Source organism: Penaeus japonicus, unplaced genomic scaffold (genome assembly GCF_977035675.1).
Source record: "Penaeus japonicus unplaced genomic scaffold, GWHDUDI00000001_assembly GWHDUDI00000002, whole genome shotgun sequence".
NCBI lineage: Eukaryota > Metazoa > Arthropoda > Malacostraca > Decapoda > Penaeidae > Penaeus > Penaeus japonicus.
Window position 1 is genome coordinate 7,297,001 of NW_028234404.1, and position 15,000 is coordinate 7,312,000.

The 15,000-nt window shown below is 41.4% G+C and overlaps 1 protein-coding gene across 3 annotated transcripts in view; it reads left to right on the forward strand.

The window, feature by feature from the left end:
- Window positions 1-4,015: 4,015 nt before the first annotated feature.
- The window catches only part of LOC122254145 (uncharacterized), a 44,573-nt gene continuing 33,588 nt past the window's right edge, over window positions 4,016-15,000 (forward strand). For 2 of the 3 annotated variants that reach the window (XM_086546514.1, XM_043017677.2), the window contains exons 1-3: window positions 4,030-4,193; window positions 7,175-7,425; window positions 8,364-8,561. In XM_086546514.1, the coding sequence (XP_086402640.1) occupies window positions 4,163-4,193; window positions 7,175-7,425; window positions 8,364-8,561 (480 nt within the window). In that variant the 5' untranslated portion in view covers window positions 4,030-4,162. Of the gene's footprint in view, window positions 4,194-7,174; window positions 7,426-8,363; window positions 8,562-15,000 lie in introns of all 3 variants that reach the window. The other variant, XM_043017680.2, reaches the window with a different exon arrangement.

A 15,000-nucleotide genomic window follows, 5' to 3' on the forward strand; every position in this document is an offset into this window, starting at 1 on the left:
ATAAATCGGAAACAAAGGAGAAACAACAACAAAAAAAGAGAGAGAAAAGCCAAGTAAAAAAAAAAAGCTAAAAACTCATTTTTAAGAATTTTTAAACAAAAAAAAATCGAAAATACAAAATAGAGTGAGCGAAAGAAGCACCAAAAGAGAGATAGGAGCGAGAGACGAAGAGAGAATTACCGAGAGTGTCTGAGCTGCTCGTATTCTCGTAACACAGACAGATGGTATTTTGAAAAGGGGGGGGGGGAGCGCCGCGGCTGAGCACTCGCCGAGCCTAACGGAATACGATTTTTCCGCCAGTTGTGCGAATCCGTTTTACGAAAACGAGGGAGGAAAACGGTCGAAGATTCCCGAGTTCGTTTAGGTTCGTATTTTCTGGATTTTTTTTTTTCTTTTTTTTTTTAATGTTTATAGTCGTATATAGGTCGGTTGATAGATGGATGTAGATGTAGGTATAGATGGATATGTACATACACGCACATACGCACATGGAGATATATAGATTGATGTAGAAATGAGCGTACTTATAGACGTATAATGATAATATATTAATTTTTATTTAGAATCAATTTCGCTTTTTTTCTTTTTTTGTATTTTTTATAATCTCTAAACACACGAGCTCTCTCTCTCTATAATATTTAGAATATATATATATATATATATATATATATATATATATATATATATATATATATATATATATATATTATATCAGCTACCTTTCCTCCTTCTACCTACCCCCCTCCCCGTCCCTCCTCCTTCCTGTCTACCTCATTCCTTTTCACATAACAACCCTTCTGTCAGCTCCCCCCCTCCCCCCTCCCCCCTCTTTTACCAACTCTTTCCGTCCCACCTCCCCTCCTTCCCTCATTTTCTCCTATCCTCCCTCCCTTCCTTCCCTCCCTCTTTCCCTTCTTCCTTCCTTCCCTCCTTCTTTCCCTGCCTCTTTCCCTCCCTCCCTCCTTCTCTCTTTTTTCCCTGCCTCTTTCCCTCCCTCCCTCCTTCCCTCCCTCCCTTCCCTCCTTTCTTTCCCTCACTCCTTTATTCCTTCCTTCCCACTCTTGTTCCATCCCTCCCCCTCCGTCCCTCCCTCCCTCCCTCCCTCCCTCTCCCTCTTTTCCCATAGTGTGAGGGTGGGGGGGGGAGGGAGAGGATGAGGGATGAGAAGAAAAGGGAAAGGGAGAGCAAAATGAGGGAGAAGGGAGGGATTCGGAAGGAGGGGGGTGGAGGAGGGAGGCGAAGAACCGTAAAGAAAGAGCAAAGGGAAGAGGAAGGAAGAGAGAATAAACGGAAGGAGGAAGAAAGGGAGAATTAAGAGGAAGGAGGAAGAGGAAGGAAAGAAGGAGGAGCAGGAAGAGGAGGGAAGGAAAGAGGGGGAGGAAAGTCGTGATTCGGGGAGAGGAGAGGAGAGAGAGGAGAGGAGGGAGGGGGAGGAAAGTCGTGATTGGGGAAGAGGAGAGAAAGGAGGGAGAGGAGGAGGGGGGGGAGGGGGGAGGGGGAGAGGATAGAGTAAGATACGTTGAGCCGCTGTCCAATATAACGGGGTCCTGATACGATTTAGATTGATACCATGAATTACCGGAAGTCCTCCTGTGTTGGTGCCGACGTGATGCGCATCACACCTGCACGAGGCGAAAGAAAGGGGGAGGGAGGGGGAGGGGGGAGGAGGGAGAGGAGGGTGTGTGTGGGAGAGGAGGTGGGAGAGTGTGTGTGGGAGGGAGAGGGAGAGGAGGGGGGGAAAGGGAGATAAGGGTTGTGGGGAGGGGGGTAGATAAAGTTGTTGGAGGGGGGGGGGATGGAGGAAAGGAGGGTGAGAAGAGTATGAGGGAAAAGGGAGGGGAGAGAAGGGGAAGTGGTTGGAGGGAAAGGGAAGGGTGTGTGTGTGAAGGGAGGGGAAGTGTTAGAGGGAAAGGAGATGGGGGGGGGGGAGAAGGAAGTGAGGGGAAGGCAGATAAGACTGAGGGAGAATGAAAGATTAGAAGGAAGGGAAAAGAGTGAAGGGTGCGAAAGAGGGAAGGGGGAGGGGGTAGAGGGAGGAAAGAGGGGTAAGAAAGGGAAGGAGGGTAGGGGGAGAGAAGAACTAGAAGGGAAATAGGTAAGTGTTGAAGAAGAGGAAGAGGAAGATTGGAGGGAGGGAAGAGTGGTAAGAAAGGGAAGGAGGATAGGGGGAGAGAAGAAATAGAAGGGAAGTAGGTAAGTGTTGGAGAAGAGAGTGAATAGAAGAAGGGAGGTGGAGGGCAAAGGTAGGAGTTTGAAGGGAAGTATTACGGATGGAGGGAAGGGGAGAGGAGTGGAGTGAAATCATAGGAGTGGAGGAGAAGGGGTGGAGGGAAATGATAGGAGGGGAGGAGAAGGGATGAGGGAAGGATTAGGAATGGAGGGAAATGATAGGAGAGAAGGAGAAGGTGTGGAGGGAAGGGGAGTGACGTGGAGGGAAACGATAGAAGTTAGGAGGGAAGGTGGAGGGAAAAAAACAAATAAGCTTGGAAGGATGGCAAGTTTAGGATTCTAGGGAAGGAGGGAGGTTTAGGAGAGGGAGGGAGAGGGGGGGTTGTATGGAAGGGGGGGAGAGGGGTTCAGAAAAAAGAAATATGCGGCTCATAAACTCTACGGTTTTATAAGATTTTTTTTTAAAGGAAGGGGGTCATTTGATGCAGTTTATGTAAAGACTGATAGATGAGAATGAGAGAGAGAGGGAGAGAGAGAGAGAAAGAGAGAGAGAGAGAGCGAGAGAGAGAGAGAAAAAAAAAAAGAGAGAGAGAGAGAGGTGCGGGGGAAACACATACACGCAGAATGAGATAGATAAATGGAGAGAGAGGGAGAGAGAGAGAGAGAGAGAGAGAGAGAGAGAGAGAGAGAGAGAGAGAGAGAGAGAGAGAGAGAGAGAGAGAGAGAGAGAGAGAAAAAAAAAAGAGAGAGAGAGAGAGAGAGAGAGAGAGAGAGAGAGTGCGAGCGAGGGAGAAAGAGAGAGCAAGAGAGAGAGAGAGAGAGAGAGAGAGAGAGAGAGAGAGAGAGAGAGAGAGAGAGAGAGAGAGAGAGAGAGAGAGAGAGATCTGATACATAGATACATGCAGAAAGAGCGAGATTATGTATCGATGAATACATATACAGGAAGAGAAAGATTGGAAGAGCGATGGATAGGATAGGCGGATAAAGAGAGAGATATGTCGATAGATAGGTAGAGGGAGAGAGAGGTAGAGAGAGAGGGGGGAGGGGGCAGAGAGAGACAGAAACAGAGAGAAAGAGGAGAGAGAGAAAAAAAAATTAGAGAGAGAGAGACAGTCAGAAACAGAGAGTGAGAGAGAAAGAGGGAGATGGAGACACAACGGAAAGAGACTAGAGAGAAAGGGAGAGCATCGCACAATGAAATATTTATTTCCTCAGACAATTTTTTGACACAAAGACACGTTGTATCCATTCTACTGTTTTCCTGGTTAGTGTACATAGGTTAGACGTATCTAGTTTATATACCAAATCTCGCAAAATTAATGATGATAAATTTCGTTTGAATTGCTCTGACTATTCTTATATCATATAGATAGACTGTATGATATAATGTAGAGACAGAGTGTTGTATTCCTTTAGTTTGACTTTTCAATAGTATTGAAAATCTCAAGTTAATATTGTCCTGGCGAGAGTTTTCAAGAGTCCGTACCTTGTTCAATATGGAGTCTCTGCCACTGTGATTAGTGTTATCTTTAGGTACTTTAGCTTGTCTTGGTCCTTTTGAAGGGGACATAACATTAATTTAAAACATCTTTTGCCTAACACCAAAGCAATTTTCCGGCAATCCGTTCAATTGTATGGTTCCATTGTGTATTATCTTCAATTTGGCCAGAGATTATTCTTCGTATAACCTTTCCGCGTCTCCCATTGGCGGAACGACCGGAAAGGGGGAGTGACCGTGTGGGCTGACTCCGCCCCGTTTGCGCGTCCCTGAACGATGATTGGTCCGCCGCTCTCACCCAATGCGCCTATCGCTTAACAAGAGGAGATAGGTTTAACAAGCAAAGTTAGTATTGGGAAATCTCCATTTAGATCTTGTCTGCGGACCATATTACTTCATATGTACGTAATCAGCGGAGCGAACGCGCTTTTCATAATCAAACATTGAAAGAGTGGATTCCCGAGAAGTGAGTTTGTCGCGAAACTCCTGTGCGACATGTTGACGGCTCCGCCACCCCCATCAATCGGTAAGTACCCCATATTACCAGCGTATTTTGCAAATTTACTCTTAATTACCAGCGGCTCTGGGCTCATTAAGGGGTGCAAATGTGATAGGCACTGGCGAGATTTGATTTGTTGGCCGAGATCAGACACCTTAGGCAAGCTTTTTGGGTTTCGTCAAGTATTCTCCGGGATGTTGTGCCGCGTCTTTTGGTGGGAAGAGGCCGCGCTCGAACCAGCTGTTCCGACCGCGCCGCGACAGGTGGCTTTCCCTCAAGAGCCGTGTGTAACCTGACATCCCAGATGGTCTAAGGTTTGCAGCCTGCAGGTGGCTCGTTTGCCTGTTTGAGAGTCCGTTTGTCAGGGAATAATTGACTCGGAGTTATTGTGATTTCGTTTCCGTGAAGAGATTGAGGGAGCGGCGTGACGCATGCAAATCATGTGATCGGCCGTCGGATATTCTACCGCGGAATGGATACGCTATAAGTTTATTACAAATTTGCAAGTAAGGCGTAGGATATTATTTCATAATCATTGAAACAGGGAGTTCTAAGTGTAATAACATACGATTAAAGACTCCGTGTGATAGTCATATATCTGTGGATTTTCGTTAAGTATTAGACGAAAGCTTTATTCCAAGACCTATATATCCTGAACTACAAAATATCCGTTTCTACAAATTTACCAAGCGTAGAATTAATTCATAATCTAATCGCAACCCTACGTGAAACATAAGTTACGACGGCCTCATAAACTCCATAAAATCGCTCACCGCTATTGTGAACATCTAAAATAAAATTACATTCAGCGCCACTTGAAGAAAACAAAAGGAAAATTAAAACCAATCTACAAGTTACAACACTTTCCGCACTAAACAACTTTTCTGAACGGAAAATTAACTAGTGTTACCCATCGTAAACAGGCGGCGAAATACCTGTACCGGGCCAGAAAGGGTATATTACAAGGCACTGTAGTTAATCGAAGTGCCATTCAGAATAAATGCCAAAAACCGCGCCTTATTGAGGTGAATACATATATTCACTATATACCATTGGATTCTCCGCATATAGCTTGAATGCCTAAGGTGATATAATTCCATTCGTTAGTTTATTTATATTCTATAAATCATTTTCGAAGTAGTGATTTCGCACAGCGGGGTTTTATGTATGTAAGCGAAGGAGCGGAACATCAGATTAAAAGGCATTAAATCGTAGATAAACGGAAACCAGAGCATTAAGAAACAAGATATCGCATCACCTTCGCTTACTTCCGGTAATGATCACCTGACGCTCAAAATCCCAACCCGATAAGACCCGGATTTAAAAGGATTCCTTATCCGATTTTTTTTTAACCGCTTTATTTTTGTAAAACAAATCCGATTTCTGGAGTAAAGAATTCACGTCTTAAATCGGGATTCGGAAATAAACTACAACAAGTTTACGTATGGTTTTGAAGATCGAGATACGACATGGATTAATTTTATGACAGCGGTCGGGTTTTTTTATCGGCCAAGGGGGAAATAATTCACTGCGTGTAAGACAAGCCCTTTCGAATGGGACACGGCGTCGTTTTGTTCAAATTGTTGTTATCATCATTATTATTATTATTATTATTATTATCATTATTATTATTATTATCATTATCATCATTATTATTATCATTATTATCAGTATTATTATTATTATTATTATTATTATTATTATCAAGATCACTATTATTATCATGATCACTATTATTATCCTCATTATTATTATTATCTTTATCATTAATATTATTATTTTTTATCATTATTTTCATTATCATTATTATTATTATCACTGATGTTATTACTATCATTATCATTGCTATCATTATCAATTTTATTATCATTACTATTATTATCATAATTAATAGTAATGATTATGATTATACTATCATTATTAGTATAATATCACCACTATTAATACCATTGCCGATTCATATATTTTTATACATAATATTACTAATAAATTCGACATTATCATTACTAAAATAATGATAATTTTGAGAATAGTAATAGCACTAATACCAATAGTATATTTTGTAATAAGAAAATTAGTAATAATTATAGGGAGGATACGAGTAATAGACATAATAATTATGGTCGTATTGGTAATATTATTTTAATAATTGTGGTAAAAATAATAATTGGAATTATTATATTCATAGTAATATATATCACAGTTGTGGTAGCGCTACGGTTGTGGTAGTTAATAGTAATTTTATAAAAATACAACAGTAAAAACAGCATTGATAGAATTAATAATTATAACGATGGTCGTCGAAATATTAATGATAATGATAACAATAGTCTTCCCCGTTTGATCATCAGAACTCACGCATAAAAACGAAAACAAAGAAAGCAATGCAATTAGAATTGTTTAATTATGATATTGATATCAATCTGTATAAAACATCACATCTTAATATTTTGGAAATTTGTTAATGTCCATTTTTCATTTGAGTTCTTCTTAAAAGGTGATATTGTTCGTTAAGGAGCCTGGTTATCAATGCTTTATATTTTGTTAGTATATATACAATCATATTTTTTGATAAACAAAATAATTTCCAGGATAATTTCATCTTTCGTGTGTTTATTCTCATGACAAGAATTTTTTGAAATCATATCGCATCTCTCTTCAAAATAACAATTTTCCCAAAAAAAATCACACAGTGTGTATATATATACATATATATATATACATATATATATATATATATATATATATATATATATATATATATATATATATATATATATATATATATAATATATATATATATATATATTGTATATATATATATCTATATATATTATATATATATATTATATGTATATATATATCATATATATATATATATATATATATATATATATATATATATATATATATATATATATATACACACATACATATACATACTTATTTCTTTATATAACCAAAATCCAAGAGATTTTCTAAAAGAGCCACATCCCCTCGACTTCCAGGCGTGAGCAAGGACCTGGTCGACGATCTGAACAAGAATGTCACGAACAAGAACCAAAGCGGAGGAGGCGGAGGCGGAGGCGGCGACGGAGGGACATCTCTCACCCAACTCGAGTCTCCGCCGCCCACGCACACCTCACACGCCCTCATTCACGCTCATCATCACCAGCAAGGGCCGCCCACGTTAGCCAACTTGGACGCCCAGTCTTCGGCTACTAACGCCAGCCACAGAGCGGATGTAAGTGGCTTTACGGTTAGTTCTTTGCCGTGTTTTGCGTTGGGGTTGTCGGGGGGGAGGGGGTGGGGGGATCTGGCTTCCGTCTTGGGCTTTTCGAGGGCTATTTCGGTCTTAGGATTCTTGGGATTCTTATTCCTATTCTTATTCTTGTGATTCTCATTCTTATTCTGATTCTTATTCTTGTGATTCTTATTCTTATTCTTATTTTTATTCTTGTGATTCTTATTCTTATTCTTATATTTGTGATTCTTATTTCTTATATTTGTGATTCTTATTCTGATTCTTATTCTTATGATTCTTATTCTGATTCTTATTTTTGTGATTCTGATCCTTGTTCTTATTCTTCTTATTCTTCTTATTCTTATTGTTCATTTATTATTATTATGATTATCCTTATTATCTTTATCACCATTAGTTTCATTATCATCATTACCATTACCACTATCTTCATTTTTTGTTATCATTATTATCAAAATAATAGTGATGATAATAAAGATAATATTATCACTATTATTATGATAACGGTGATAAGAACGCTCTTAAGACTTAGATCAGTAACTGTTATAATTTTTATTATTATTAATGTTATTATAATCACTCTGATTATCATTATCATTGTTGGTGTTGTTATTATTATCATAATTATCATCACTATCATTATAATTATGATTTTCCTATTGTTATTATCATCATTATTATCATTATCTTTATCAGATTTCGTAGTTCTAATTGATATAATGAAAACCAGAAAATGAAATAACGATAGAAAAGAATAAAACGAAGAAAATTGAAATAATCCTGAAAATATATGCAATAACAATAAAGATACGAATAAACAAAAAAACAAAACATTCCACACTTCCAAACTTCACCCCCCCAAAACAACAAAAACAACAACAACAACAACAATAACAAACGCTAACCCCTTTCCTATCTCATCCCCGCCTGCACAGGTATCGGGCGGCCTCGGCACGATGGGCGTAGGCGGCAGCGATTCGGACAAGTCGGTGAAGCCCAAACGACACCGGACTCGATTCACGCCCGCGCAACTTAACGAACTGGAAAGGTCTTTTGCGAAGACTCACTATCCGGATATTTTCATGAGAGAAGAATTGGCAATGCGGATTGGGCTGACGGAGAGCAGAGTCCAGGTAAGGAGAGATTGTTCTGTTCAAAGGGGGGTTTCTGGGGTGGGGGGTTTCTGGGGGGGGAGGGGATTGGAAGGGGTATGTGGGTATGAGGGAAGGTGTTTTTTTTTTTTTTTTTTTTTTATCAGTGGAGTTTTATGGAGGTTCGGATTCTTGAAGGTGTGATGTGTGTTCAGCTGAAGGAATAAGGTGTCTCAAGATTTTCCTTTTTTTTTTTTTATTATTATTTTTTTTAACGCTTACGAAACGCGTGGTTGAAGACAGACACTAACAGTTCGCAGCGCACGAGGCGAAGACACGGAAGAAGAAGAGGAAGAAGAAAATACAAAAAAAAAATAAGATACATAAAGACAGAAAGATTTAGCAAGAACGGTCGACAACATCAGCGTAATCTTGCATGTATGGCTGGATTGAAGCCGATAATAATTAATGGTTACGCCTGTACCTTGCATAATTAAAGCCAATTACCGGCCGACGGATTGGTCATAGAGTTCACACAGCGAGACAGCGAGAGTGTGAGTGAGTGTATTGTCATGAAATTCTCAAAATCAATTTTTTTTTTAATGCGGGAGATTCGCTGATTTTGAAACCGAAGAGACCGTGAATAAATCTCTTCATTTTATTTATTCATTTTATTTATTTATTTATTTTTATAATACATTAAGTTCTTAAGTTCACGGTGAATATCAGCGAGTTGATAATAGAAATTTTGTTGCAACTGGTTCCCCGTTTTCCTATTGAAATAAACGAAAGCTCAGCGAGAGAGAGAGAGAGAGAGAGAGAGAGACAGATGATTGAGACTATCAAGATTATTACGCTGTGAAACGCTCTCTGCATTATAAAAAAGGCATTACTCGAACCAACCGTAAGGAAAGGGGAAAAAAATGTATACATATTGCCCGATTCATATATCACTCATAAATACGTTACGACTCCCAAAGTGACGTTTCAACGACTGGACCTGTTTTTTTTTTTTTTTTTTTTTTTTTTTAACTTCTGAATGCCGTCGGTTAATAATGTAAAACCAGCGTAGGGTCGGTGGTGTATAAGATGGATCCAATATTTACGATATTTCTTTTCGCGGGAAAACCATCACTCAGGGTTTTGTTTGTGCCCGCGATCTCTGTTCGAATTATACGCGCTATCTTATCTGACAATCAAACATCCATTCGTTTATTTTTATCTCGTTTACTCATCCTGCTCTATTCTTTCCTCATTTTCTTATCAATCAATATCATATTCTTTCATTTATTTATTTATTTTTTCTTTCCCCCGCATTTTCATTCTTTAATTAACGCGTAAGTTCTCCGCTATCGGATTCCCTCTCTCTCTCTCTCTCTCCCCCATTATTCTCTTTCCCTTCACCCCTTCCCCATTATCCCACCATTCACCCTCACCCATTCGCACCCGCGCGTGAGTTCATGAATATAATATTCATAGTACGGCGATGACGAAGTGGCTCACTGTTACGCGTCTCTCAAATGGAGTCAAATGGCTTCTCACTAAGGCCCTCCTCTCGCTCTCTCGCTCTCTCGCTCTCTCTCTCGCTCTCTATGTATCTCTCTCTCTCGCTCTCTCTCTCATTCTCTCTCTTTCTCTGTATCTCTCTGTATCTCTCGTTCTCTCTATCTCTCTCTGTATCTCTCTGTATCTCTCTGTATCTCTCGTTCTCTCTCTCTCTTTCTCTGTATCTCTCTGTATCTCTCCCTCTCTCTCTCTCGCTCTCTCTCTTTGTATCTCTCGCCCTCTCTCTCTGTATCTCTCGTTCTCTCTCTCTCTCTCTCTTTCTCTGTATCTCTCTGTATCTCTCTCTCTCGCTCTCTCTCTCTATGTATCTCTCCCCCTCTCGCTCTCTCTCTTTCTCTGCATCTCTCGTTCTCTCTCTCTCTCTCTCTCTCTCTCTCTCTCTCTCTCTCTCTCTCTCTCTCTCTCTCTCCCCTCTCCTCTCTCCTCTTCAATCCTTAAGTCTCTCTCCTCTTCTCTCAGACCTCTCGTACATTCTCTCTTACTATAATCTCTGCTCTACTCTGTACTCTTGTGTCTTTCTCTTTCCCTCTTTCCCTCGGCGCACGATCTCTATTAGGCAATATATACGTTAAGAAATAAACTCAAGGAAGCGAAGCAGAAAACCTCGTGGGGAACATTGTATATAAACTATAATAGTATGTGCATGTACGTGTGTACGTGTGTGTGTGTGTGTGTGTGTGTGTGTGTGTGTGTGTGTGTGTGTGTGTGTGTGTGTGTGTGTGTGTGTGTGTGTGTGTGTGTGTGTGTGTGTGTGTGTGTGTGTGTGTGTCTGTGTGTGTGTGTGTGTGTGTGTTGCTGTACGTATGGTTCCGTATATGTACGGAAATCTGCACGTCAGCACCATAACATCACCAAAAGAATACCCTGGAACATTATACCTCCTCTCTTTTATAATACATATCCTCCCTGTTTTTTTCCTAATTACCATCACTTTCTCATCTTTTATTTTTATTATTATATATATATATATATATTTTTTACTCGCTCAAGAATAACCTCTTTAATATCCAAAGGCTAGACCGCGCCGCTCGCAAAATTACCCACAATGCCCCGCGGGGTTGGTAGGCTTGGTTGTAACTCCTGTGCTATGTTAGGTTAGAAAATGGAGTGTATTTTTGGGGGCGTGAGGTTTAGGGCGGTGAGAATATTATTTTATTTTTGTTTCATGTTTAAGTTTTTTGTTTTTTTTTCTATTGGATTGCTAGATTTTTTTTTTCTTCTTCTATCGGGTATGGTTTTATTAATTCAATGCGGACATGTATAAAGGTTAGGTTAGGTACTTCCCTTGTGGTTCTACGTGTTAAGCTGAAGATAATTCTTAATGATATTCAAAGTTATCTTAAATTCTCTTCCGCATTGATCCCAAACTGCCATCAGTGGGTCAGATGGATAGTATGACGTCACCACTGACATTGTTCGATGTGACGTCACAGGTTCAGGGAATCTTTCTTTTGGAGAATTTTTTTCTTGGAAATATATTGGTCCATGTAAGATAACATGCATAATTATGTAAGTTGATTTTAAGAAGAGTTTGTATGATTAGTTCACTTAGATAATCAGAAAGATTTGAGATTATGCGTTTACTTTTATTTTTGATAAAATATGAAATTGGCAACAGTGTGAATTCGCACAATGTTGCCAACGTTGGATTAACAAAATGTAATTTTTTTGCATTCGCCTAAACTTGTAATCTTTATATTCGCGTTAATATATTAGTTATTAAATACGTAATCTTGTTGATCATTATTCAATAATAACTATATACAATTAACTAAAAACAAAAATAAAGAACAACCAAATGATAATCAATTTCCTCTCCCGAAAAAAGCTATAAATAAAACATAAACGAATGAATAAATCAGAGTATAGGCTATATATAAAAAAAAAAATCCTGTCGCCCGAAGTGGGATCGGATATCACATCAAAGAATCAAAGCCCGCGCTCCTGATGGCTAAGGGATCACCAAATGGGATCTCGGTGTCGCTACTGGTCCTGTGGGAATCGTAACACCCCCTTCCCCCCCTACCCCCTCCCTCCCCCTCTCCCTTTCCCTCCCCTTTATCACCTTCCCTCTCCCTCCCTCCCTCCCTCCGTCCTTCCCTCTCCCCCCCTCCCCCTCTCCTTTTCCCTCCCCTTTATCACCTTCCCTCTCCCTCCCCCCCTTCCCCCTCCCCCCACCACCCCTACCGATCAAATTACCCCGAGATGAGACATTTGTCCGGGAATTTAACAGATATCGAGTCCTCTCCGCTCGGGGTGTGTCCCGATTTTGTTTTTGTTTATTTTGTCTCGCTTTCTCTGTGCCTACATTGAGACATGGGTATCTTTTTGTTTGTTTTTTTTCTCTTTTATGCTCGCTCTCTCTATCTATCTCTTTCTCTTTTGTGATCTCTCTCTCTCTCTATCTATCTCTCTATCTATCTATCTATCTATCTATCTCTTTCTCTTTTATGATCTCTCTCTCTCTCTCTCTCTCTCTCTCTCTCTCTCTCTCTCTCTCTCTCCCTCTCTCTCTCTTTCTCTCATTCTCTCTATTTCTCTATCTACCTATCTATCTCTCAATCTATCTATCTATCTCTCTTCCTTTCATTTTCCACCTCCTCCTCTTCCTCCCCCACCCCCTTCCCTCCTCCTCCTCTTCTTCTTCTTCTTCTTCCTCTTCCTCCTCTTCCTCCTCCTCCTCCTCCTCCTCCTCCTCCTCCTCCTCCTCCTCCTCCTCCTCCTCCTCCTCCTCCTCCTCCTCCTCCCTCTCACACACATACACACACACACACGCGTCAGATCGCCATCGCCTTCAATATCGGCGATAATAAACGCTATCGGCAGTGGAATCTGTTTCCCCGTCGGCTTACCTGTTCGATCGGGATGGTGATCCGACAGCGAGGGTTGTGCCTTGCTTATCTACAAGGAAGTACCTGGGAATCGTATGGGAATGGGTCGTGGGAATCCGTAATTAAATGGGTATCAAGTGATGGGTTGTCTCGTCGTTTTGAGAGCGCGTGTGTTGATGGCGCGGAAGGGATTGTGAAAAGTTAGCGGGGCGGGCGGTCGTTCATGCGCTACGGATAGCGAGGTTTGGCGGTGAGGTTTCCGATGGCTTTGAGAGATGCGTTGTTGTTGTTGTTTTTATTGTTTTCTTGTGTTGGTAGATTAATAGTATATGCTTTTTTTTTGTTCTTACACGTCGTATCTTCTGAAATATATCTTCCCAATTTAGAATAATAACAGAAAGAAAAATCAAAATAGCCAAACCGCTCGATACCAAAACCGCTTAACCAACGACAATAACAAAGCGCTTACCATCCAAGAACCAGTAACCAACCACTCTACCACTATCCCTACCACAACCAAACCACACAATCTCTGACCTCCTTGTAGAACCCCCCCCCTCCCCTCCCTCCCGGAAAGACAGCCCGGTCTCCTTCGTGGGTTTTATAACCTATAGGAATTTGACATTAAGGGCGGGAAAATCACAGTTTGTTCAGAGCTCCTTCGAAATCTCGGGGATGCCTCTTGCGTGGGCTGGCGGTCAGAGCGGATCCGTGTGTGTGGGCGTGTGTACGTGGGCGTGTGTATGTGTGTGTGTGTGTGTGTGTGTGTTTATTGTGCTTGGTTTGTTTATATATTTGAAGAATTTTCAAGATTATTGTTTTCCTACAACCATCATCATTTTCTTCCTCCTCTTCCTCCTCCTCCTCCCTCCTCCTATTCTTTCTCATCCATCTCTTCTTCTCCCTCCCCTATTCTTCCTCATCCATCTCCTCTTCTTCCTCCTCCTTCCTCCTCCTATTTTTCCTCCTCCTCCTCCTCCTCCTCCTCCTCCTCCTCCTCCTCCTCCTCCTCCTCCTCCTCCTCCTTCTCCTCCTCTTCCTCCTTCTCCTCCCTCCTCCTATTCATCCTCATCCATCTCCTCTTCTTCCTCTTCCTCCTCCATCTCCTCCTCCTCCTCCTCCTCCTCTTTCTCTTCACCTCCCCGCATCCTCTTATCGCACCTATCGCTATCCATCAGTGTTTCTCACCTGTCTGTCAGCCGTACCCTTAGGGGGGGAGGGGAGGGGGAGGGGGGGATGGTCACTATGGAGAGAGGTCGGTGAAATTTATGGTTTTCTGTGCATGATGTTCTTCTGCATATGCTGAATCTTGTTTATATATTTTTTTTTGTATGTTAGATAAGTGTTTTCGTTTTTTTGTGTGTTTGTTTGTTTGATTGTTTTCATTTTCCTTTGCCATATGTTTTGTTCTCTCTTCTGCATATTCTTCGTTCTCAGTCTCTCTCCCTCTTTATCTGTCTCTGTCTCTCTCTTTCCCTTCCCCTTCCATACCAACCTTCCCTTCCATACCCTCCTCCCTTTCCATACCCTACCTCCCCCTCTCCCCATCCCCCTTTCCATACCCCTCCTCCCCTCCATACCCTATCTCCCCTCCATACCCATCCCCCTCCTCCTCCCCCTCCCCCTCCTCCCGACCTCCCGACCTCCCGTCACGTCAGATAGCGATCTTAATTACGAAGCGGCGGAACGCGCTACCGGTAATTGAAGATGAGGTGGATAATGGAAAAATCGATAAAAGGTGTGCGCAGAGGAGAAAAGGGGGGGACTGGGGATACGAACGGGGGGATTAATTCCTTTTGCCGAGTCATGGCGGTGGCGGCGACGGCGACGGCGCGCGCGTGTGTGTGTGTGTGTGTGTGTCGTAAGGGGGGATGGAGAGGGGGGAGGGGGGATGTGTGTGTGTGTGTGTGTACGTCGTAAGGGGAGAGGGGGGGAGGAGGAGAAGTGGGTGAGGGGGGATGTGTGTGTGTGTGTCGTAAGGGGGGAGGGGGGGAGGGGGTATGTGTGTGTGTCTGTGTGTCTGTGTGTGTGTGCGTTTCATAACAATATTGTGTGAATATGATTAACGGGGTTTTCTTGTCGTT